Source organism: Aquarana catesbeiana, linkage group LG04 (genome assembly GCF_042186555.1).
Source record: "Aquarana catesbeiana isolate 2022-GZ linkage group LG04, ASM4218655v1, whole genome shotgun sequence".
Taxonomy (NCBI): domain Eukaryota; kingdom Metazoa; phylum Chordata; class Amphibia; order Anura; family Ranidae; genus Aquarana; species Aquarana catesbeiana.
Window position 1 is genome coordinate 113,455,991 of NC_133327.1, and position 23,897 is coordinate 113,479,887.

General features: G+C 41.4%; 1 protein-coding gene across 1 annotated transcript in view; it reads left to right on the top strand.

The window, feature by feature from the left end:
- HS6ST1 (heparan sulfate 6-O-sulfotransferase 1) overlaps positions 1–17,791 on the top strand; it is a 159,093-nt gene extending 141,302 nt beyond the window's left edge. Inside the window, exon 2 of the mRNA XM_073625470.1 lies at positions 15,174–17,791. Within this exon, the coding sequence (XP_073481571.1) occupies positions 15,174–15,885 (712 nt within the window). The 3' untranslated portion in view covers positions 15,886–17,791. The remainder of the gene's footprint in view (positions 1–15,173) is intronic.
- Positions 17,792–23,897: the final 6,106 nt, after the last annotated feature.

A 23,897-nucleotide genomic window follows, 5' to 3' on the forward strand; every position in this document is an offset into this window, starting at 1 on the left:
ATGCAGCATGGGTCTGATGCTACATCTGTTCCCCGGTGCCTCTACACTGAGAACCGAGCGATCGAACACCACCAATCCCTTGGTTTTCAGAGCTCGGTGAGCAGAGCTGTAGACGGTCAGTAGCTCTCTGCTAATCTCCCTCCTCGCTAATTGGAGTGCTGAGCTGAGGAGGGGGCGGAGCAACTGTTTCAGGCTCTCTTCGGCTCGCTGAGAGGCTGAGCCGGGTGTCAGTCCAAGCACCTAGCAGATCCAGACTTCCATTGTCGGGATGACGCAGTGCCTGGACAGACATCCGCGACATTAGCAGAGAGCTGATTTCAGTCACCAGAGTGCAAATCAATTGTACTCCTGTGATCCAAAGGGGAAGCCCAGCCAAACGAGCTCAGGCTGGACTTCACCTTTTAAGCTTGTTTGTGTTTCTCCAGGACCGATGGAGCCATCTTCTGTTAGTGAACGCTGAAGCCTAACATATTCATATTATAATTAAGAGCAAGCACATGGCCAAAAAAATATGGGGGGGGGGGGGGGGGGGGGGAATTCTTGGATGCACTTACACATGTATTACAAATGTTCGCACAAATTAGTTTTGTTTCATGGAAGCAAAAAGGAAGCATCTGTTTTCCACAGATAAAACAAAGTAAAGAAATCTGGCTTGAGGGAATGGGGCCAGATACAGTATTTCTTTACCAAGAATAGTTTGTTTTGATGTCGCTGTTACATGACCCATTTGGCTCCCTGGCATTACCACATGGTCAGAAGTTGACCATTTACAAGATAAAGGCCAAACATGAGGTCATACATCAGTATTACTGCTAGCATCATAAAAACACTGCTCTCCAACCATAAGAAAACATTTTGGGAGGGCACAGATTGAGTGATGTTTATCTGGGAACTACAGACTGTGAGATTATTCCTGTCTTTGAGTGAATTGAGATGCTTGTGGAAGTGGCTGCTGTCAGTGCTGTGCAAGTGAAATACTTGCCTTTTACTCCCTAGAAGAGAAAATGATCATTATACATGTACAGAGCTTATTAAATGCGCTAGAAATATTGTGTGTGTGATAACAAGAGTGTCAGAAATGCTTATCGCGCACAGGGGAAGCCCTAGGCCAGTAATGGCCAACCTTGGCACCCCTGATTACTTAGTTACATAGTAGGTGAGGTTGAAAAAAGACACAAGTCCATCAAGTCCAACCTATGTGTGTGATGATGTTTTGGAACTACATTTCCCATGATGCTCAACTACACTGCAGCGTGCATGAGCATCATGGGGAATGTAGTTCCAAAACATCTGGGGTGCCAAGGTTCGCCATCACTGCCCTAGGCTAATTCAAGCATCAACTGCAATATTCAGGCAAGAATTGGGTGTGTTCTATGTAAGGATGGGCAGTTTATGGCCTCCATAGGGACCCTTGCACACAACTCCCGGGAAGCCGAGGTGCAGCATGCAACTTCCCATAGACATGAATAGCTGTGTGCTGATGTACTTGGGTATACGTTGGTGGTGTACAGGAAAATTGATAAAATAGAAAATTTTTTTGTATATGCCTGTATGCTGTACTTATTATCTGGTACAGGAGGCCTAAAACTTGCTCTGTCATCATGGAGATTATAGTGGCTAGTTAGTTTTAATGTACTGTATGTATATACTATGGCCCTGCACTGTAAATGTCATTTACAAAGAAAACCATGGCAGTGTGAATGTGTAAAATCCACAATTACAAGGCCATTAAGGGCTCTTATTTTTTTGTAGTAACCTAATAGTTGTACTCTTTTATAAGAGGCATTGGATCCATTTTGCAGACAAAATGCCCAGGGTAATCATTAAAAAGGACTTCAATTCCAGATCAATATCTAGTCTTCAGTGATTGATATGAATATTTTATCAGTTTCTGATGTCTGAAAGCTTCAAGTGGAAACCCTGAATTCTTCAGGATATGCTTACTGACACAGTTCACCAGGGACATAAAAAGATGTTCAAACGACAAGGAAGGGAGGACAGACAACAATGCCCACTGTTCTTCCATCAGTTGGCTAGGACTGATGAAGTCTCTGCCAAGTTCAGAATGTTAGCAGCGTTTTTTGTTCTTACCGTGACCTTGATTGGCTCCTTGGGTCACCGCGCAGCTGTTCCTTGGCATGGTGTAGAGCAGTTTGCTGGCCTGTGTTCTATGAAGTGGACAGGTGTTCACTAGGATTGGTTCCAGCTGGTATTACAGTCTTGGGAAACTATTGGGACTACTTCACTGCTTACAGTAGTAGCACATGTCCTAACCTCAGATTCCATCAGATGGGGTTGTAGCTTATGGCTGATATCAAACAAATAAGACTAAGTCTACAATGTCTTCAAATTTGAATTTGTATTTATTGAAAGCACAACTCCAAGCATACAACTAACTACATATATGAGAATGCAAAAGCTGGCATAAATTACGTTTGTCAGTTATTGGTTTTCAATTTGCTCATATGGGCCCTCAATTGCTTTATCTCCTACATAATTCGCCATTTGGCTCATGTAAAAATGGTGTAAATAGATGGACCCCGCTTAGAGATTTGATTTAGAAGAAACCATTGTCTCCAATCAAATTACCTACATTACAGTTGTCTAAAAGGTCAAGATATCTCGTCATCCCATATGCTAATGCCTGGTACACTACTAGTTTTTCTTTCATTCAACCCAGCCGGTTAGAACAAAAAAAAAAAAAATGACTTCTCCGGTCATCCGCTGTACAAACGATCCGTCATTAGTACAGCTATGTTCTGACAGGGGACGGCCCTCCTACCGGAACACGCCGATCAGTGCTCTCTGCCATTGGCAGATAATGCTGATCGGGAGTCGGTCGGCTGCTGGTTCTCCAGCATGCTCGTCCAACAGAAGCTGACCAAACGGCCAGCTTCTGTCTGACCGAGTGCTTTACACATTTTTGTTGAACCAGCCAATGTCGTCCGACACTCAGGTCGTGTATACGGGGCTTAAAATGTATTTTATGGCCTCACAACTGCTGCACATAGTGATGGTGGCAACAATCGGGGAGTCCCAATATCTTTTCTCCCCAAATATGAGCTGTTGTACCTGCCAAAGGATTTGTTTCTTTCCATCCAGTTTTGAGATTTGCATAGCTTTTCCACACAGTGCAGTCCTGCCTGGCAGGGAAGAGGACCTAAGATTTCCCTGCTGCAGTTGGAGTGGAACTTTAGTCAGAAAATGAAGTCCTGTTAGATTACTTCAGGCCGGTCCCTTTTGCAGGTATAGCTATTTAAAACAATAAAAAAGAAGTGTCTATACCAGGGGTCTCAAACTGGCAGCCCTCCAGCTGTTGCAAAACTTCAAGTTCCATGAGGCATTGCAAGGCTGACAGTAACAAGCATGACTCTCCCAGGCAGAGGCATGATGGGACTTGTAGTTTCACAACAGCTGGAGGACCGCCAGTATGAGACCCCTGGTTTATACTGTTTAAAATCCAGTAATACTGTCTCGCCCTGATCTGCACATGCTCAGTTGCTCTCCATCTTAGGAATTTTTAGGCACTGCTGAGTTTGCAGAGGCCGATCTGCTGACTGCCTTAAAGCGGAATTAAATCCTCCTATCCTTTAGACAAGGACGCTGCTTCTGTGTGATCTACAACTGCCATGGTGCTGCACATGTGATCAGTTATGACACCAGCTATTTGATGCTTTGACAGTTTGGTTGCGGACAAAAGCAAATGTAACAGTTGGCAATCCTGGCATTCCAGGAATGTAACTGTTTTTTTTAAACATTTTGATTTACTGCTGGGGTCTGGGCTTTTGATAGCATAATTATTAATGTGGAATGTATGTTCCTCGCTTAAGAACATTATTTTTTATCAAGTTGTTATGGGTAAAGTTCTGCTTTTAACTTTAAGTTACAGATTTCTTTTCTGCCTCTACCCTGTCACAGGCCAGTGAAAGGAGAAGCAGAATACTGATGAGCTCCTCTTGTCACTGTGCTCTCTTCTCCTGATTGTTGTGCTGCTTCCTCCCTTTGTAGTACAGTGGACTGCAAAAGGCTGATAAGTCAAATGTTAGGTACTTAACCACTTCAGCCCCGGAAGAATTTACCACCTTCCTAACCAGGCCATTTTTTGTGATGCACACTGCGTCGCTTTAACTGACAATTGCGCGGTTGTGCAATGTTGTACCCAAACAATTTACGTCCTTTTCCCACAAATAGAGCTTTCTTTTGGTGGTATTTGATCACCTCTGCGGTTTTTACTTTTTGCGCTATAAACAAAAAGTGACAATTTTGGAAAAAAAAAACACAATATAATTTACTTTTTTGCTATAATATCTAAATAAAAAAAAATCTTCATTAGTTTAGGCCAATATGTATTCTCCTGGTGAAGGGGTATCTCTTCAGAAGCAAAACAAAATCAATAAATGGTAAAAGGTGAGAACAAGTACAGAAAATCTGAAGAGCAACTGTGATCCAGTGTATCTGATGTGATGGGAGTGACCCAAATGAAAAATATCTCAAAACTAAAAATCTCAATAGATATATATAATGAAAAAAACATACATAAATATAATGTGGATAAACTCAATATTAAATGTCCATCAAAGTGATACCATGGCATAGCCCATGGGTGAGCTCAACCAAATAGATATGTGAGATATTGGTGTCCGTCACTATCGAGTAGGATGATCACGGTGTCTATACGACACGGTGGGTGCTCCAGTCATATATGTTAGAGGGAGACTGTTAGAAGCATCTCTATGTGTAGATGAGTTCTTCTCTCAGCATGATGGTATTATCTCAAACAAATAAGCATAAAATGCCCTTACCAGAAAGGGTGGACTCACAGGCCGTGGGCGGTGAGTCAAAGGCTTGTACCGTCAAACGGTGTGATGCAGCAGACTGTAGGGTTATTCCGACCAGGATCCTATCGGTGGACTTGGCTTTGAGGGAACAACCGATGTCCCTGAATGGTGTATCCCTGGGGGAGTTGAACCGGACTGGGATATCTTTAGAGTCCGCTTCAATCCTTGGCCAAAAACCACCCCATCAACGATCATCCATGCGATAAAGCGAAGAGAAAAGCAGAAAAACCTCCACATAGTCGGGTTCTGTCGGGTTTTGTTTTACCCTCACCATCACCTACTGCGCTATTCATTTTATTTTGAGCCGTATTTTTACTGCCCAGGTTTTACATTTTTTTTTTTTTTTTACTTATTAAATATAATCTCTTGTAATTTTTATACCAATAAACGTTACGTTTTAAATGGATTCACACTATGTGGAGGTTTTTCTGCTTTTCTCTTCGCTTTATCGCATGGATGATCGTTGATGGGGTGGTTTTTGGCCAAGGATTGAAGCGGACTCTAAAGATATCCCAGTCCGGTTCAACTCCCCCAGGGGTACACCATTCGGGGACATCGGTTGTTCCCTCAAAGCCAAGTCCACCGATAGGATCCTGGTCGGAATAACCCTACGGTCTGCTGCATCACACCGTTTGACGGTACAAGCCTTTCTGACTCACCGCCCACGGCCTGTGAGTCCACCCTTTCTGGTAAGGGCATTTTATGCTTATTTGTTTGAGATAATACCATCATGCTGAGAGAAGAACTCATCTACACACAGAGATGCTTCTAAATATCCTATAAAGAGAAACTTTACTCGATTTTTCAAAAAAATTAAAGTCCGCAGATACAAGTACTCTTACTGCTGACTTTTAAGAAATACAATTGCCACCCAGAGTCCACTGTGGTCTTCCTCGGAGCTGATTCTTCACCGGGCTTTGTCTCTCCGGCACCACCATTTTGTGTATTGGAACTGGCTGTTACTTCCTGAGGTCCCAAGTCGTCCTTTTGTACATGTGCAAGGCACAACAGCACTGTGGGACTGGTCCTGCAGCCTCCTGGAATGTGTGATGTGTCCCAGTAAGTTGCGGGTGGGGCTGGGCCAAGTTGACATAATTTTCGCCTTGGTAAGAATTGCTTAAGTGGGAGCCAGGTACCTTTCATAAAAGGTACCTACTTGTAAAAAAAAAAAAAAAAAAAAAAAAAAAATGTAATGTGGGGAGGGTTGGAGAGGAGGATAAACAGTACTTTAACCTCCAAAAAGACTGCTGTAAACACTTGCATTGAGGGCAAAAAATGTATTGAGTCACCGCACAAGGAAGGCCTAGGGCAGCACAGAGACTAACTGGTTGGCAGTCTAACTTGTACTTTCTTGGGTCTTTGCAGGTTTTTTGTGGTTTTTCAGATTCTTCCTTGTGTCCAAAGCAAAATGGTGTGATGGTTAATCTGTTTAGTGCCAAATTATCCCTAATTTTTTAATGATTATTTTGGCATGATCAATTGGGTGTTCATGCAGCGCTATAGCCAATGGCAGAAAATCTCTCCTTATGAATATTGTGGGATGTGGGAATCCCATGCGATTAATAGGCCACAGCCTTTTGCTCCCAAATGTGAAAAAGGGGGCATGAGGTATCTAAAATGTACCATAGGATCATATGATGTGGGGATGGTTTGTAATCATGCGTGTAGACAATTTTCTTCCTATCATCCTTCTGTCTATTAGCAGTTTTGGTCTTCATGTACACGGGGCGTTGGTCAACCTCTCCTGAACGATTTAACTTGACAGCTAGAAACCGGCGTCTAAAAATGGCCGTTTAGCCGCTTTTGCTTCTAGAAGCATTTTGGAAAAAAAATATATATATTTTTTTCAAATGGCGTTTGAAATAAACAGCTTCTGAACGTGTTTTTTTGGGTTCCAAAAAAGCCTCAACGCAACTGCCTAGAAATGACTATAAACGAACCTGTGTACGTGTACTGATAAGATAACAATAGAGTTCAGGAGTAGTTGAAAAAAATGTCCAACTGCTCCTAAACATCCGTTTACCAGCAGCAGTGTACATGAGGCCTTAGAATTAAAGTTTAACATCTGGGCAAAATTTTTTTAAAAATGCAGTACGTCTCTGCCATGCTTTTGAATTTTTTTTTTAAAAACCCTTAAAGTACAGAGATATATGCATTGATTTGCAATAAAGGAGTCCTCCCTAAGGACTTGTTCACATGGGCACTGTGGCCTGCACACGGTGAATGGGCCATTTGTTTGCACATTCCTAGCTGGCAGGTGCTACCATGTCCTGTTCTACTATCTTGGTCCTCTTCAGCTGGCTGCTGCTTCTGGGTTCAAGAATCCTGGTGTCCTCCCCGGCCATTCTGTGAATGGGCTCCTGCAGCCTCTTGGGATATGTGATTGGGGCCACCGCCATAATGAAAATAAACATGGCCAACCAAAAAAGCTTCTATTTGTAATGTAAACAGCGTGATGCACTGGGGTTGATGCATCGTGCTTGTTTTCTTGCCGGCGCACATCAGCAGCCCTGTGTCCAGTGCAACTGCTGGCATGAACAAGCCCTGGGCTCTGTTGTTGGCTGGTAGCACACATGATTTTGTGGACTGAAATGGCAAGAAAAAGTGTTGGCCCTGCCCAGTTGTCTTTTGCTAAATTGCTGAGTCTATCCCTTCTTCTCATCTCTACAACATGAAGAATAATTGTTCTGTAGTCCAAGATGAGAACTGGAAGGACTGATTAGGCTCCTTGAGAATGTAGGAAAAATGGACAAGACAGCTTTGAGAAGTGCAAAAAATACTTGTTTATCTGGTCGGAAATTCAAACCTAAATAACAAAACTCTTCATTTGTATTAATAAAAAAAAAAGAGCAAAAAATGTTCATTATTAGGGTTTACTTATGCTGTTTAAATGTGCTGAAGACTATATTAAGGCATTGTGACATGGGCTGATTTATTAGGCAGTTGCACACGTAATTTTGCCCTTGATTCATCCTTATGTGGGCAGAGCAGAACTCCATGCCTGATCGGTGTCCTCTGTAATGTCATTTTGGTTATATGATAATTGTGTACTGTATTTTCAAGTGACAAGACTGCCTGCTGGATATTGTTCTCTGAGGTGCTAATTGGTCTGAGTACATAAACTCCCCTGGCAGCAGCTTTAGTGAGATCTGCACTGGGTTTTCCTTTGATTTTGCACTTATATACTTTGAATTAACACAACAAAGGATGTTCATTAGCACCTGTTCATTAACTCAAATTTATTGCATATTTCCAGAGCCTGATGATATAGAACTGCTTAAATAAAACACTTTTCTATCCTACCTGCTTCACCCCCACGTTCTTTTCTTCTTTTGCTTGTCTTTTATTACCTAATATACATTAGTGATGCAGTCCTTTAGAAAGCCATTAGTGCTAATTGTCCAGGCTAGTACAATGTGGTAGCGTGGGCCTCTTCCAGCACCATACCAGTCATCTGGTAATCTTGAGCATCAGGTTTGTTTTTTGTTTGCTGTGCCACCTTCAGATGAAAGGTGGCTTCTCATTATATTTCAAAGTGGTAGTGTGCTAGGACTCCATTCATAAAGTCTTTCCCCCCAAGGATACCCAGCAGGTCATACTTTATTTCCTTTAAATTAGCTGTACATGGTTAGAATTTTTGGTTATTTGCTGCTAAATCCACTAAAATTCAAGCCATGGGCGGTCCTTTCAGTGCCACCCAGCTTGACAAAAGTCGATTGAGACTTGAAAGAGCTGGGTGGAAAATTGTCAGTTGCAGTGACTGTGACCTATCAGATGCCGTTACTGCTTGGGTACTTGAACCCAGTAGTTGCAGAAAAGAAGTTTGCACCATGTATGGCCTACCTAAAGGGCAATAAACTGGCCCTCTGTTTTATAAAGTTTGGAGAACCCTGATTTAATGCATGAAAAATGTGCCAATGTTTACACCCCAAAACTGACATATTTCCCTCTGGTTTGCTCCCCCATCCCCATTCTGATCAAATCTGAAGTTCGGTGGTGACCAGGGAAATGGCCACAAGCTTCCCTGAGGTTACAGCAGACTTCTTTACTAGTTTAATCTAACGGGGAAACAACATTGTCTTTTTTTTTTTTTAAAAGATTACCCCTGTCTTTTAATGTAAAAGCAGTATGTAGTGGACTTTAAAGGCAGGTGGGAATTCCACCAACAAATCAACGGTAATTTCTCTTTTCATTCGCTTCACCGGCCTTTGCTGAAAAATCACTTGTTTGACTTAAACGTTGCCCTTTTGATAAATTACCCCAAAAGTCATGATGGAAGCAAAATTTTAAACGTTGAAGTTTGACCAAGCCAAATTGTTTTTCTTTTGAGTTATGTATTCCCCAGAGTATAAATAGAACATTAACTATTTTAAAACTTTAGCACTTTGTCCTCTTCAAGCAAAAATGCTTGGTTCACTTGGTGTGATTTCTGATTAATTGAAGTGGAGATTTGGAGGAGACCTCATATCGTTGTTAATGCATATGCCTCATTTGCTTGAATGCCCCTTTCATTAACTGTTCTAGGATTTCATAGCATTTATTGACAGACCAGGTAATACATATTTTATGAGGTCATCGGGTCATAGAAGCCATAAACACATGCCATTTCACTAGCTACAGTGTGGCATGTTGAAGGGACGAATGACTTGATTGACATTTCAAACCGAGCCCCACCATTAACCCTTTGACTTGGTTTTTGACTTTCTCTGTAAGCAGGTTTTGCATTAAAATTGAATTGTTCAATGAAGCTGATTTAGACCAGATATTTGCAATGGTATAGTCAAGCTTTATTTTTATTTTTTTTTTCCATAAAAATACGGAATTTGAAAGAGGGAAGAATGTTTCATGCGTCAGCTGTTTGGGAGAAAGTTTACCGCTAAAGCTGACACACAAAAAGGTTCAACACTTGACCTTTCTACTGCCTGACTCTCATTTCCGAAGGAGCAGAGAAGCTGCAGTTATATGAAATCTTGGAAAGTATAATGAGCTTCTAGCCTGTTGTACATAGCAGTATAGTCAGATGCAGAACAATAAAATGACCCCTGGAGTCACATTTATAAATAATTTCATTGTGTGAATTGCCACACTGTATTTTAATAAGTGTTGTGTTCTGTTTAACCACTTGCTTACAGGGCACTTAAACCCCCCTCCTATCCAGACCAATTTTCAGCTTTCAGCACTGACACACTTTGACAATTGCGCGATCATACAACACTGTACTCAAATGAAATTTTTATCATTTTTTCCCCACAAATAGAGCTTTCTTTTGGTGGTATTTGATCACCTTTGCGGTTTTTATTTTTTGTTAAAAAAAATCTAAAAAGACCGAATTTAAAAAAAAAAAAAAAAAAATTTTTTTTTTTTTTATATTTTGTTATAAAATTTTTAAAAGGGTAATTTATCTCCTTCATTGATGTACGCTGATGAGGCGGCACTGGTGGGCACTGATGGGTGGCAGTGATGGGCACTGATCTGGTACATTGATAGGCAACACTGCTAGGTGGCACTGATTGGCACCACTGGTGGGCATTGATAGGTGGCACTTGTAGGCATTGATAGGTGGCACTCATGGGCTTTGATATGTGGCACTGGTGGGCACTGTAGGCAATGTCAGGTGGCACCGGCAGGGGGTACTGGTGGCACAATTGAGGCATTATTTCCTCCTCCTCTTCAGGACCGGTGATTGGCTTTTTTTTTCTCCTCGCACTGTCAGCGTGAGGAGAAAAAAAAAAAAAAACGATCACAGAGCTTTTGTTTTGATCATGTGATCAGCTGTCATTGGCTGACAGCTGATCGCATAGGGGGCCGGGACCGGCCCCTTACTCGGATCGGTGATCAGCCAAGTCTCAGTGACTCGGTGATCACATCGCGCTCGGTGCGCGCCCTGCAGGGCGCGTGCACAGGGGAGGCTGTCATATGACGGCCTCCCGGGAATTAAGGTCTGCGCTGTAGCCGTCATTTGGCTATAGCGCGGATATCAAGCGGTTAAAGTAGAACTCCAGGCAAACAGCAGATTATTTAGACAAAATTATAAAAAATCCCCAACACACTCTCCAGATAGCATGGATGAACTCTAAGCTCTTAGCCTGGAATAGCCTATCTACCGTATATACTGAAGTATAAGTCGAGGCCCCTAATTTACCACAAAAAACTGGGAAAAACTTATTGACCCGAGTATAAGACGAGGGTGAGAAATGCAGAGGGTCAACAATGCCCATCTGCAGCTACATGCCTCCCTGTGTCCTGTGCAGCCTACCTGTACATGTGCATGTGTCCCTGTGTCCTGTACATGTATCCTGTGTATGTGTCCCTGTGTCCTGTACATGTGTATGTGTCCTGTACATGTATTCTGTGTGTGTCCCTGTGTCCTGTACATGTGTATGTGTATGTGTCCTGTGTCCCTGTGCAGCCTCCCTGTGGCGATCTCCGATCAGCGTGTGATAATACACTTTGGCCATTCCACTGTTTAAAAGCCGCGCCTCCTCCTCGTCTGTAATAGGCTGACTGCTGAGTGTTCTGCCTATCACGGGCATTCTCTCATTCTCATACCATGGACGAGGATGAGAGAATGTCCATGATAGGCTGAACAGCTTTCAGTGTACAGCCTATCATAGACGAGCAGGAGGTGCGGCTTTTAAAAGCTGGAATAGCCTCTGAACGAATTATCACACGCCGGCCACCGTCTGCCTGCATGACATGCTGATCATGCAGACAAACGGCGGTGACTCAAGTATGTCGAGAGGGGCACTTTCAGCCCAAAAAAAAGGCTGAAAAATTTGACTCATACTCTAGTATATACGGTACCTATATTTTCTCTCTTTCTAGATATAATATACAGTATGTGTGGGTATATGTATATCTATCTAGCATATCTAGAACTACCTAAAAGAAAGGTGCCTATGGGTAGGGCCAGTGCACAGAATAGTACTAAAATTTCCCAGCACATATTCCAGCTAGTAGGCACGAAAAAAACGAATTAAACGGTTTCACATTTATCCCATACATTTGCATAAAAATGTACATGTGAAGCCACAATTCAGATCTTGGGGTGAGGGCAATTACAGGAACGATGCCCTGTGTGTGTCTCCCTGCAGCAGCTAAAAGCCAGTTTCTTCCCCTCCCTCCGGCTGGCTTTCAGCTGCTGCAGAGAGAGACACAGGGCATCGTACCTGTCCTGCCCACATCTGTTTCCCCCCTGCTGTGTGTCCGACATCCCCCCCCCCTCCCCCGCAGCACTGCCGGCTTCCATTCCCCCACCAGCTGCTGTGGGTACATGGATGTTCAGGATGGAGAGTGGGGGAAGGGGTGAGTAAATTTCATTTACCTGTCCCTTCCTTTAGTGAATGATCAAAGTGAGTTATCACTACTGTGTTCATTTATAACTGAAGCTATCTGCTACGGCACCTTTACAGCCTTCTGTATAAAGCTAGCTCATCTTTAATAAATAATGGTGTAATTCCTGGTTACGCAGTTCAGCAGATGTGTGTGAATCGCAACAGTGTCTTTCACATGTGGAACAGGCAGACACACTATTCCATCCCAGCCTTAAGATCAGTAAGGCCCGTACAGCTATCAGGTTGACTTGTATAACCATTTCTAACCTATAATGAGACTCTACTCCTTATCAACCGGATGCATGTTTAGGGGGAAAAAAGTGGTATATTTCTCCTCTAAAGTCACGGTCAATATAGAGATATACCATAAACTGTGTAGTGGGACTGCTTCGTCCTATGTGGATCATTGGCTGTTGTCCCTGGTCTGATGCCTGTGCGCTGCTCTGACGGACATAGCTCTCTTTTCATTTTTGAGTTATGATTTCTTTCTGTATGGGTGGAGCATTAACATTTGGGATATAAGCTACAGATTTGGAACCCGCAAACCCTTTGTCCCTGAAGATCTGCATTTTGTTTTTTTCGAAACGCGTTGGACGTTCTGCTTGTTCGACAAGCTTTGGGCTTTCTTCACAACTGTTTCCATTTCTGTTCCCAATATATGTGTTTGTTGCTTTTATTACCATTTCTATTGTGATTGGCATCAATGTGCAATACATTTTATATACTTTTTCTACAAAACTGTGGCCCATTTAAAGTCCCAACCTGAGTAACCTATTTTTACTCTAGTGCTGAGTAGTAGTATGTAGTAATTGTAAGAGCTCCTTAATCTATATTATCCTGCACTTAAAAGAAAACTTTAGTCTAAATTAACTCTTGAAATTACTCTAAAAGAAAAGATTGGCGGGTTACCCATGTAGAAAATATTGATGCTTTAATGTTTTTTTTCTCTTTATATTTTGCTAATTACATTTTTAAATCTTTAAACTTTTGCAATGCAAACAGTTAATGACTGGTGGAAGGGGCCAGCTGGGTGCTGTACTTGGCTTTCTGCAAACATCACAGCACCTTGCCTCGGTACTCTACTCAGCAGTCATCAGCGCTGAAAGCAGGCTGGCAAATACCAAAATGCCTTGGTGGGTGGATGTTTGTCTGGAGCAGTGATGGCAAACCTTGGCACCTCAGATGTTTTGGAACTATATTTCCCATGATGCTCATGTACTCTGCAGTGTAGTTGGGCATTATGGGAAATGTAGTTCCAAGACATCTGGGGTGCCAAGGTTCGCAATCACTGGGAGGAATCAGTGTTCCTAGGCACACTGCATTTGCATGCAGACCACCCTGGGGAATACTGACATGTATTGAAAGAACTGAAACCTAATGAATAAACGGTAGTAGGCAAGGTACAGTAAGGTTGGGGAGGAAAGAGCTAGATTTCCCTGGACATCCTATAGCCAGGAAAGTACATGGACTCTGTTTGACTTGCTGCAGATTCAAGTGCACACTGTTCTAAGCTATCAGTGTGCAGTGAAATCAGAGCAAGTGATTTTGGTACAGAAGAGGAATCTGTACAAGTGTGAAGACTATAGCTAAGGCTGGTGTTCAGCTTTAACTCTCCAATAGTACTAAGCATATCAGAGTACTGGATGTACTCATTGGTATGCGAGGAGGAAGAATCTATAATCATTCAGTGTTACTATGAAACAAGTCTTTTACTATAATAGTATATCAACCAATTGCGCAAAGAAATTTGCAACAGGAACTCAAGACGTGGTGATATGAATGCACTCGGGCACATCTTAGTGTGAGCTGTTGGTAATAGATTTCACCCTGTGTTGCCTGTCTTCTAATAATGGGGACGGACAGTCTACAATATAAGTGCTGTAGGCATTATCGGTTAACTTTCCCCCTGTACGATTGCTGTAATCCACCCAACCCCCCACCTCTATAAAAATCCCTCTGCTGGATGCTGATAAATGAGCAGTTCTTGCTTTTATCTTGCATACCTTCATGCATTCTTCAGGCGGGGTGGATGCACAAGCCACTTCTTACCATGCTGTGTAAATCTATTAGTTCTGCACAATCCAGAGTAAAGACCAGCTCCTCACCTTCCCACTTCAAAAGGATCATGCTTCATTTAATCCCAGCTACTAACAGGCATTAGTAACTATGAGCCCAACCAACACTATTGTAAGGCAGAGAGGACTGGTTGCCAGAAAATGACTAGCACATGTGTGTTCATCCTGTATCTGCTACTAGCTGGTCTGTGGTTAAAGGGAGGGGGTAAAATATTGACATCTGAGCCCCATCATAGAACAGGCAATCCACAATAGTCAGGACTAACCAACATAAAAGATGAATCTACACTCTTCTTATCTCACCTGCGCTCTGTATACCTGAAATCGTTCCCATTTTATCACACACAGGTCCATATAATTTCTTTGGTTGAAGGTTTTTTGGTCTAGTTTTCACCAACATCAAACTATAAAGTGTGTTTTTAAGGGGGGGGGGTTCCATCAAAAATGGAAAATTCAGAAGAAGCCTCAGAAGTGCCTTTTATTGGTCAGCATGGTCACGTGGCTGTGTCAACCAATGAGAGCATGCCATTACAAGCATTATGACGGTCACTCCGGGTCTGTGTATTGCGATGTATGGATCACTACACTGACCGCATGTGGCATCAGACGCTATGTGTAGGGGGGTGCATTTGGAGTTGGTCCACCTTTTTCATTTTTGGTGAACTTGCCCTTAATTCTGTCAAAGAATAGTTTACAGACAGGCTTCATTTAGATTCTAAAATGTGAAAAGTAATATGTCATTGATCTTCCATCATCTGATTCTTTTTTTTGATATGGGTCTATATAATTTTATTTTCTTTCTTTAATGCATCATCTTTCTTTTCTGTGGATTATTGAGAAAGTATAGTCATGATGTCTCTTTATCTTGTACTGTTCTAGCTACAGTTGCCTGATGTTTCCTCTTTTTCTGTTCTTTCGTTTTCCAGGAAATTTTATTACATCACATTGTTACGAGATCCTGTCTCACGGTATCTTAGTGAGTGGCGGCATGTACAACGAGGAGCCACTTGGAAGACATCACTTCACATGTGTGATGGAAGGACACCAACGCTGGAGGAGCTGCCATCCTGTTATGAAGGCACTGACTGGTCAGGGTGCACATTGCAAGAATTCATGGAATGTCCCTACAACCTGGCCAACAATCGCCAGGTTAGGATGTTAGCGGACCTCAGCCTTGTAGGATGCTATAATATGTCCTTTATTCCAGACAACAAGCGAGCTCAACTCCTCCTGGAGAGCGCCAAAAAGAACCTGAAGGACATGGCGTTTTTTGGCCTCACTGAATTCCAGAGAAAGACTCAGTATCTCTTTGAGAGGACTTTTAATCTAAAATTCATAAGGCCATTCATGCAATACAACAACACTCGGGCAGGTGGGGTTGACTTGGACAATGGCACTATCCAAAGGATTGAGGAGCTTAACGACTTAGACATGCAGCTGTATGACTATGCAAAGGACCTCTTTCAGCAGCGCTATCAGTTCAAGAGACAAGTGGAGAGAATGGAGCAACGCAAAAAGCACCGGGAAGAGAGACTTCTTCTGCAAAGGTCCAACGAGGCCTTTGCCAAGGAGGAAGCTGAGGACCAAGTGCGCTGGCCTACAGAAGACTACATGAGCCATATTATAGAGAAATGGTAGACCAACATGGACTTTTATACTACTGGAGAAACTGGTTTCGCATTTGTTATTTTGTCTTGTATAAAAATACTGAACATTATAAATAAGAACACTTTTTATTTAATGTTTGTAGCACAGAGCTCAAAGCTTTGGTAACTGTTCATGTGAGGCAATGTACATTCATTTAAAGGGTCAGTCTTCTTTTAGATAAGCACTTTCATTGTACAAAATTCTTCTTGTAAAACCATTTAAAGCTGAACTTCAGTCAAACGGCTAAATACACAGATAAGATCCATATGAGAGCTGATTTGCATTGCTGTCTACTTGGTCCCAAGATTTACACAGCCCTGCCACACAGCATGGCCATCCTGGAGACCTGATGGTTCTACTGTGGTTAAGTAATACAACTAGGTCTTGTTCTTCCCCAGGTTGTGATTGGACAATAGGAGGCGTGGCAGACTGCTAAATTAAATTTGTTGTCATTCTGCTCTTACTTCCTGCCAGCATATTCCTTGTTAGCATATGAGCACTGCAGCACAACTGATACTGGATGGTATCAGCCGGTTCAATAGAAACCGGCTGACATTTGGCCCATGTGTACAGCAGCCAGTTTGGCTTCTGACAAAGGGGCATGAGTGGAAAAAGGTCTGCTGATCAGCATTCGACCAATGTGTTCTGGTGGGTCTGTCCTCTTGTCGGAACACAATGACTCAGCAGGGGGATCACTGTACTGATGGGCTGAACAAAAAAAACTGATAGTGTACACTAGGCTTTACAGGCTCCTTGTGCTGGTTCTCCCTTTTCCCTCCAAATTCAGGTACTTGCATTAGTTACTGCTTAAACACAATATAATGGGTTTATAGTGAACACATCCTTGATTAAAATGGCATTTTTCTTCTCAACCTGCTTGTAGTTCAGTTTTATGGTGCCTGTTTTAAAGTGCTATTGCATATTGTTGCCTTCTAAAGTGCTCATTTTCCAAGCAAGATTTAGTGCTTGCCGGGTGAAGGGTGCAGCTAATGTAACGGGCGGGCTGCCTTCAGCTAGTAGTGTGTATATATAAAACTGAAGAGCTTGTCTAAAACCTAGACAGCCCCTTTTAATGTATTGAGGGAGTGACAGCACTGTGTCAGTAATGCTATGTGTTTTATTCACTCCGGGGATCATTAAAGCATTGTTGTGTGTTTGATTATCTTGCTTCTCCAATTCACAAGGGAAGAAAAACTAATAACAGTGGTATGTTTAATAGCTTGAAAAACATTTTCGCTTTTATATCCCTTAAAAGGAAACCAATATGTCAGCTAAAGACAACCGTTTCCAGTAAGATCATCATCGTACTTTTGTAAAGTTCATGGGAAGAATATTTTTAAAAATTCTGTACAAGCATGGGAATTTTATTTTTTTTATAGAATACTGTAAATCGACTTGATTTTTTTTTTTTTTTTTGTTTTGTTTCTTTTCTTTCAATTTTTACTAATGTGAATGATTCAATGAAATTGGAAAAGCGCGCAGGTTATGTGTTGAGTCATGTGAAAGTCCTTTTGTGTCTCAGTTTTTGGTTTGATCTATGCAAAGTGTTAAGATGCAAGCTAAGCTCTGCTAGCCTGAACCCCCAACTACAGACTTTACAATCGAAGCCATTATATGCCTCCTACAAATTTTGTCCTTTTTTTGTCCATTTAAGAAATGCATTGTTAGTGAAAGTCCCTCAGAAGAATTTCAGATATTCTACATTGTATCAACATTTGTTCTACTGCTGAGTGTTAACTAATGTTTTGCATTATCAGCCATTTTCTGCTAGGGAGAGGCTTGGGGTTAAATTGCATGAAAGGTTTTGGTCTTGCTGCCTGTGCAATAACTTACAAAAAACAAAACTGGAGCCCTGTGGATAAAATGGCAAAATAAACTCAAGATTTATTGTTCATAAGACCCCATTATTTAGTTTTAGCAAGTGAGCCCGTGAATTCCTTCTCTCCTATCTATCTATCTATCTATACATATATATATATATATATATATATATATATATATATATATATATATATATATATATATATATATATATATATATATATATATATATATATATATATATATACACACACACACATTTTTTTTTTTAGATTTGTAGATATGCCATCAATTGGCCCTTACTGAGGAGTGCTCTGTATTGCAGGACAGAACGTTGGTTGTTTATGGTATTTAGTGGAGGGCATGCAAATACTAACTCTGTTTCAATAAGGCAGCAACCTTAGTAGACGCACATTTTCGGCAATTACATTTGTAAATATGTAGATTTTTTTTTCAGCCTTCTCTTTCTAACAAGATTTTTAGGGTGAAGTCAAATGTCCATCTTTTTTTTTTTTATTGCACTTTTCCTTTTAATGAATTTGTTTCAAGCAAAACACTGGACTCGCCAACACACTGCCAGAGGCGTACATTAAGGGCTTGTTTTTTTCCCCCTCAGAAGACACAGCCCATGTTGCTAGAGATATATAGTCTAGTACAAAGTCTCCCAGCACTGTCACACAATGGAGTTGATTTACTAAAGACAAAAAGGGCTGTTCAATTTGTAGAGGGTATAGTCGGTTTGCAATGGAATTTTAGAGCTTAGAGGATGAGGTGAAGCTCTACTGACTTCCATGATCCAGTCATGTGCAAGCAAATAAATTCTATAACATTTTTGTATTGCACATGGATGGTTATTCTTTGCAAATTGAATTTTTAGCACATTCACTGACCTAAGGACTTTTTCTCTTGCAAAATGCAAATTCCCTTGCAACAGCCATCTTCCCTTCAGTAAATCAACCCTAAAGTGTGCAGAAAACTCCAGATGGACATGGCGCAGTGAGACGGGCCATTGGAAACCATCTTTTTAAACACAATTGAAAGTTTTCAGTAGAATTTACCTTAATTGTCAGGTAATAAAAGCACCTGTCTGATGTCCATTTAGCCAGCCATAGACTGCGGGTTACAGGAAAGAAAATCCTTCAATTCCCCCCCCCAGCAACACAATGATGAAGGGGGAATCCCTCCCCGTGGTGTTGTTCTCTGGGTGGGGGGAGGGGAGCTGTCCCAGCTGGGAGAGCATGGTGATTCTTGCTAGCTGCTATAGCCCCTGGCAATAATCGCATGCAAAATCTGACAGGCTGGTTGTACCCAGCTTGATGGATCTATCAACTTGGGTACAATCAGCCTGCCCATACATGGTTCGAATCTTGGCCGGTTCCTGCTAAACCGGTGAGATTTGAACTGTCTATGGCCAGCTTTAGAGCTGCTGATCCACAAGGAGAGGGTAAAATGTAGTCTTTGCAGTATGTAGATGGCCTAATCTGCCGCATATTGAGATGCACAGGCTCTAGATCAGTGTTTCTTAACTCCAGTCCTCAAGGCGCCCCGACAGCTCATGTTTTTAGGATTTCCTTCAGATGAAACGGCTGTGGTAATTACTAAGGCATTGAAACTGATCAAATCACCTGTGCAAAATAATGCGAAACCTGAAAACCTGACCCGTTGGGGCACTTTGAGGACTGGAGTTGAGAAACACTGCACTAGAAGAATGTAAGGTTATGTATAGCCAGCTTTAAATCTTCATGGCTGGAGTTCTTTAAATTGTAATTCCACTTTCGTGGGTGGAAAAAAAAAAATATATAGTGTATACAAGTGTGACATATTGTAATTGAATGTTATTAAATATTACCTTTTCTTTTCCATCTGCAGCTGCTGTAATTTTCTGAAAATACAATATAGCTACCTGGAGGTGGTCTGTATACAGAATGTGTACAGAACATCCCCCCAGAAACCTCATTTGCTGCTTGTATGATTGGCTCACTGATTTTCCCAAAAGTCTGCACTAAGATAGAAGTCTGATTTTAGGCACCCTCTGCAACAAAAATCTCATTTTTGGTGAGATGCTTCCAATAGGAACATGTCTAAAGGGATGCAGGTCCAGCAGCTTTCCTCATTGGTGCCCTGCAGCTGCACAGCTAATTGATAATTATGAATTCACTCAGCATAGAGGAACAAGCAATGATTCTTCAGAATAACAGAAGGTAGGAATCTGCAACAGTGTTTGTTAAAATCCTTGCAATGTACATAAATCACCCAGAGGGGAATGTTTTTTTTTTTTTTTTTTTTGTTTTTTTGTTTTTTTGTTTTTTTTCTTTTCCTCAACAAAAGTTGAGTTGCTCTTTATACTGCAGACCCAAGCTCCGCAAAGGGCAAAGACATAAGCACACTTCATCAATAAAGCCAATGAGCAATGTGCATTTACTCTAAGGGCATTACTACACCTGCATTGACCTGTATCTCACAAGCTAATGTGTGTTGCGGTAAGGCAGCCCATTCGTTTTGAGTTGCACTACAATTTTTAGGTTTTAAACCAGAACTACATTGCACCACAAACCAAGAATGCTATATAGTTAATTTTTAATATTTAAAGCAAACCCACCCATCCAGGCTTGATTTTGCTGAGAAATCGCTTTGAAAAACTCCCCCCTAGCATTTGGCATTTCTGGCCATGGCCATCTTAAGTAAGGGCAGATTTATGTAGCATTTACTTCCTGGAATAATTCTGCCCTTAGCTCAGGCATGCAGAAAGGAGGGTGTGCTTAGCTGAGAAAACGCCTCCTCCCCTCCTGAAGACTCCTGGGATGTATGACATCATTTGCCTAGACCTGGAAACCAGGAAGTAACTAAAGAAATGTATAAAACAAGTCAATCTAAAATACTTTTCAATCTGTTTACTAATGCTAGCAGTTTAGGGATTAAAGATAGATCATGCTGATTGAGAGAGTGAAGTTCTGCTTTAACATGGGTCTGTATATGAGTGCGCTAAAATGCACGTGTTTCCCTCTGGCTTAATGCATTGGTGGGGGGGGAGCACTAAAAATGCAAAAAAAGCACTTAATTGTATTTAACGAGTTGCTTAATGCAAGCTAAAATGTGCACACTATTGTAGTGCTCCAGTGTGGCACTGAAACAAATTCAGAGTCAATTTTTGTAAGAGCGAAAAAAAAAAAAGGGGGTTTGTTAGGGACTTTAACAAAGCCATGTCCTGGTAAGGACATGTAATTTTTGTAGGAGGTGAAGTCCAATGGGTTATTGCATTTTGCTCTGCCTTATTGAATAAGCGTGAATATCTGGGAAAATGTAAAAAGACTTCAGAAGCTGTTACTGGCATGGAGAAAATAAAAAAAAAAGTTGTGCTGAGGAAATGCCATTATCTTTTAGAAATTGTCAAATTGTCCTTTAATAATAATAATTGCATGGAAACACGACTGCTAGGGACTAAATCAATAACATTGGACCATGTGTACTAAAAGGATTGCGTTTGTTCCAGACTCAATTACAAAACAAAAATTGAAGCCGATTGGCTGCTATAGGCAGGAGGACCAATTTTATTATCGATAAAGCCCATTAGTAACTAAAGCTTTGATTGTTATATAAAAACTGGAGGAAAGGAAAGTAGAGCAACCAATTAGACTCTAGCTGTATCTTCTAGATAGGGTTTTTGTAGAGGGAAAGTACAGTAAAACCTTGGATTGCAAGCATAATTCGTTCCAGAAACATGCTTGTAATCCAAAGCACTTGTATTTCAAAGCAAATTTCCCCATAAGAAATCATGGAAACTCAAATGATTCGTTCCACAACCATTTATTCATAAGTCCTTCAGTTTATAGTCCATATAAAAAGAGATTATAGCAATGTGACCAGGCTGAGTAACCATAAAATGTCCATTCACAAATGGCGGCCTCCACAAGGGGATTAGAAGCAAAAACCAGCAGGAGCTACATAGTATTAATAAAAGAGGCGCCTCTAAGTGTAGCATTACATTGCTAAATGTTGTACCTTTATTAAATGTAACCATATTGCTACACTTAGAGGCGCCTCTCCTTCTCTTTTATACTCAGCTGTGATGTGACGCTACTTATATATCAAGACATCGCTTGTATATCAAGTCAAAATGTATTTAAAAATTTTGCTGGTCTTGCAAAACGCTCTCAAACCAAGGTTTTACAGTATGAGCACAACCCCTTTAATACTGCCATTTAAAGAAATGTGCACACTGTATTATGTTTGGACTATGAATCTTCAATTTTTAAAGTTTTTCGCACAGGTGTTTAGTTGCTGATACATTATAGTCTTAAGGGCTCATTCACACGGGTGTATTGCCAGCAAGATCCTGCATAAAAAAGTTTGCCATGCGCATGCAATATTTGGTCTAATGTTTCCATGCACACAGCATAAATGGACCTTGTTGGCTGCCACAGCTGCTGAGGGCCAACATGTAGATATCATCAATGTGTAAACAGCAGCGCTGTTGATGATTTTCATTTCAGTGCTGAATGAGTCCTTTATGGGGCGGTACATGTGCAGAAGGATTTTTAGCCAATTCTGACTGAAGGCCGAAATCCTGTGCATGAGTTATGAGCACATGAATTCAAACATCACTTGTAATCTATGTTGGGAGCATTCGCAGCATTTTTGTTGCCCATGTGAATGAGCACTAAAGGGAACTTTGTCACTGTGCGGTCTATTTACTAAAGCTGGAGAGAAAAAAAAAAAAAAATCAGGCTCATTTCTGCATAGAAACCAATCGGCTTCCAGGTTTTATTGGCAAACCTTAATTGAACAAGCTGGGGGTTAGAGGTTAAAAGCTGATTGGTTTCTATGCAGAAGTGAGCCCGATATTTATTTATTTTTTTAACTCTCCAGCTTTAGTAAATCACTAACGAATTTCCATCCTTTTGATATTTAGAGGAACTGCAGCAGTCTGCTCACATAATTTGTAATAAAAACATCTTTTCCATTCTGAAGCTTCCCTCTATCCACTTTGCATATTATTCTACATATACTGTGATTCTGTACTTGCTTTTAACTGTGGGCAGCTGAAGCTGCTGCCTGTTCACTTCTTGGATTTACACCGACACACAGAGCACACCTCCAGCTCTGCAGCTCTCATTGGCCCTCTTATGACTCACCCCCCTCGCTTCCTGGCAAACTCTCATGAGAGTGAGAGCTGTGCATGATGTCATAAGCCTAGAAACAGGAAGTGAGGTGTATAAGGTATTTACTGGCAGAAAAAAAAGTTTTACTATCCAAAGTTAAAACAACAAGGGCAGAAGATTTAATAGATGTAAAGTTGAAAAAAGACGACTGAATTTCCACTTTAATGAAACTTTGCAGAAAATGGTAAAATGTGAACAATGCTATGGTCTATAATAGTCCGCCTCTCATTGTACAGTTTATATGCAATGTCACATGCATTTAACCGGGGCTTTGAATAGTTCACTGCTCCCCAGTGACCCAAGAAAATAAATATGCATTTGGCCACTCTATCAAAATCCGATGTTAATGAAACCTAAAGAAAAATGACCTTCTCCCCATTGCATCTATCAGCCAGTTCCCAGAGTGCACAAGCTACCCAGGCAGGTGTGGAAGGTACTCTAGGAAAGAGGCAGAACAGAGGTGATAAAGCCTGTACTAAGAGAATATGCAGGTTGCCATTACTGATTTCTGAAAATTTTCGTTGCCTGACTGTCCAGCTGATGGCTTTAAAGTGGTGCTAAAGGATTTTTCTTTTTTACACTAATAAATTCTCTGCATTAGGGTAAAAAACCTTCTGTATGCAGTCCCCCTCCCAACCGTCACTTCTACTAACCTGATCTTGATCCAGCGCTGTGCCTGAGAGCAGCGTCTTTCTCCTTTTTGGACAGAGAAGCAGTCAATCACGGCCAATGAGCTGAAAGATGGGGCGGGGCTGAGCTGCACTGTGTGCGTGTCAATGGACACACACAACACCTCTTGGGATCGAGCCCATACGAGTACCCCCCATAGGCTTACTATAGGAGCACTCCTGTGCTGGTGGGGGACTCAAGAGGAGGGTCGGGGCTGCTGTGTGAAAAACCATTGGACAGAGCAGGTAAGTAGAACACATCTGTTCACAATCACTTTAATAGTTTGAGTCGCTACCTTGGGACTTGTATGCTGTTGTGGAACTCTTTAACGTCACTTGCTTCATGCTTCTACTG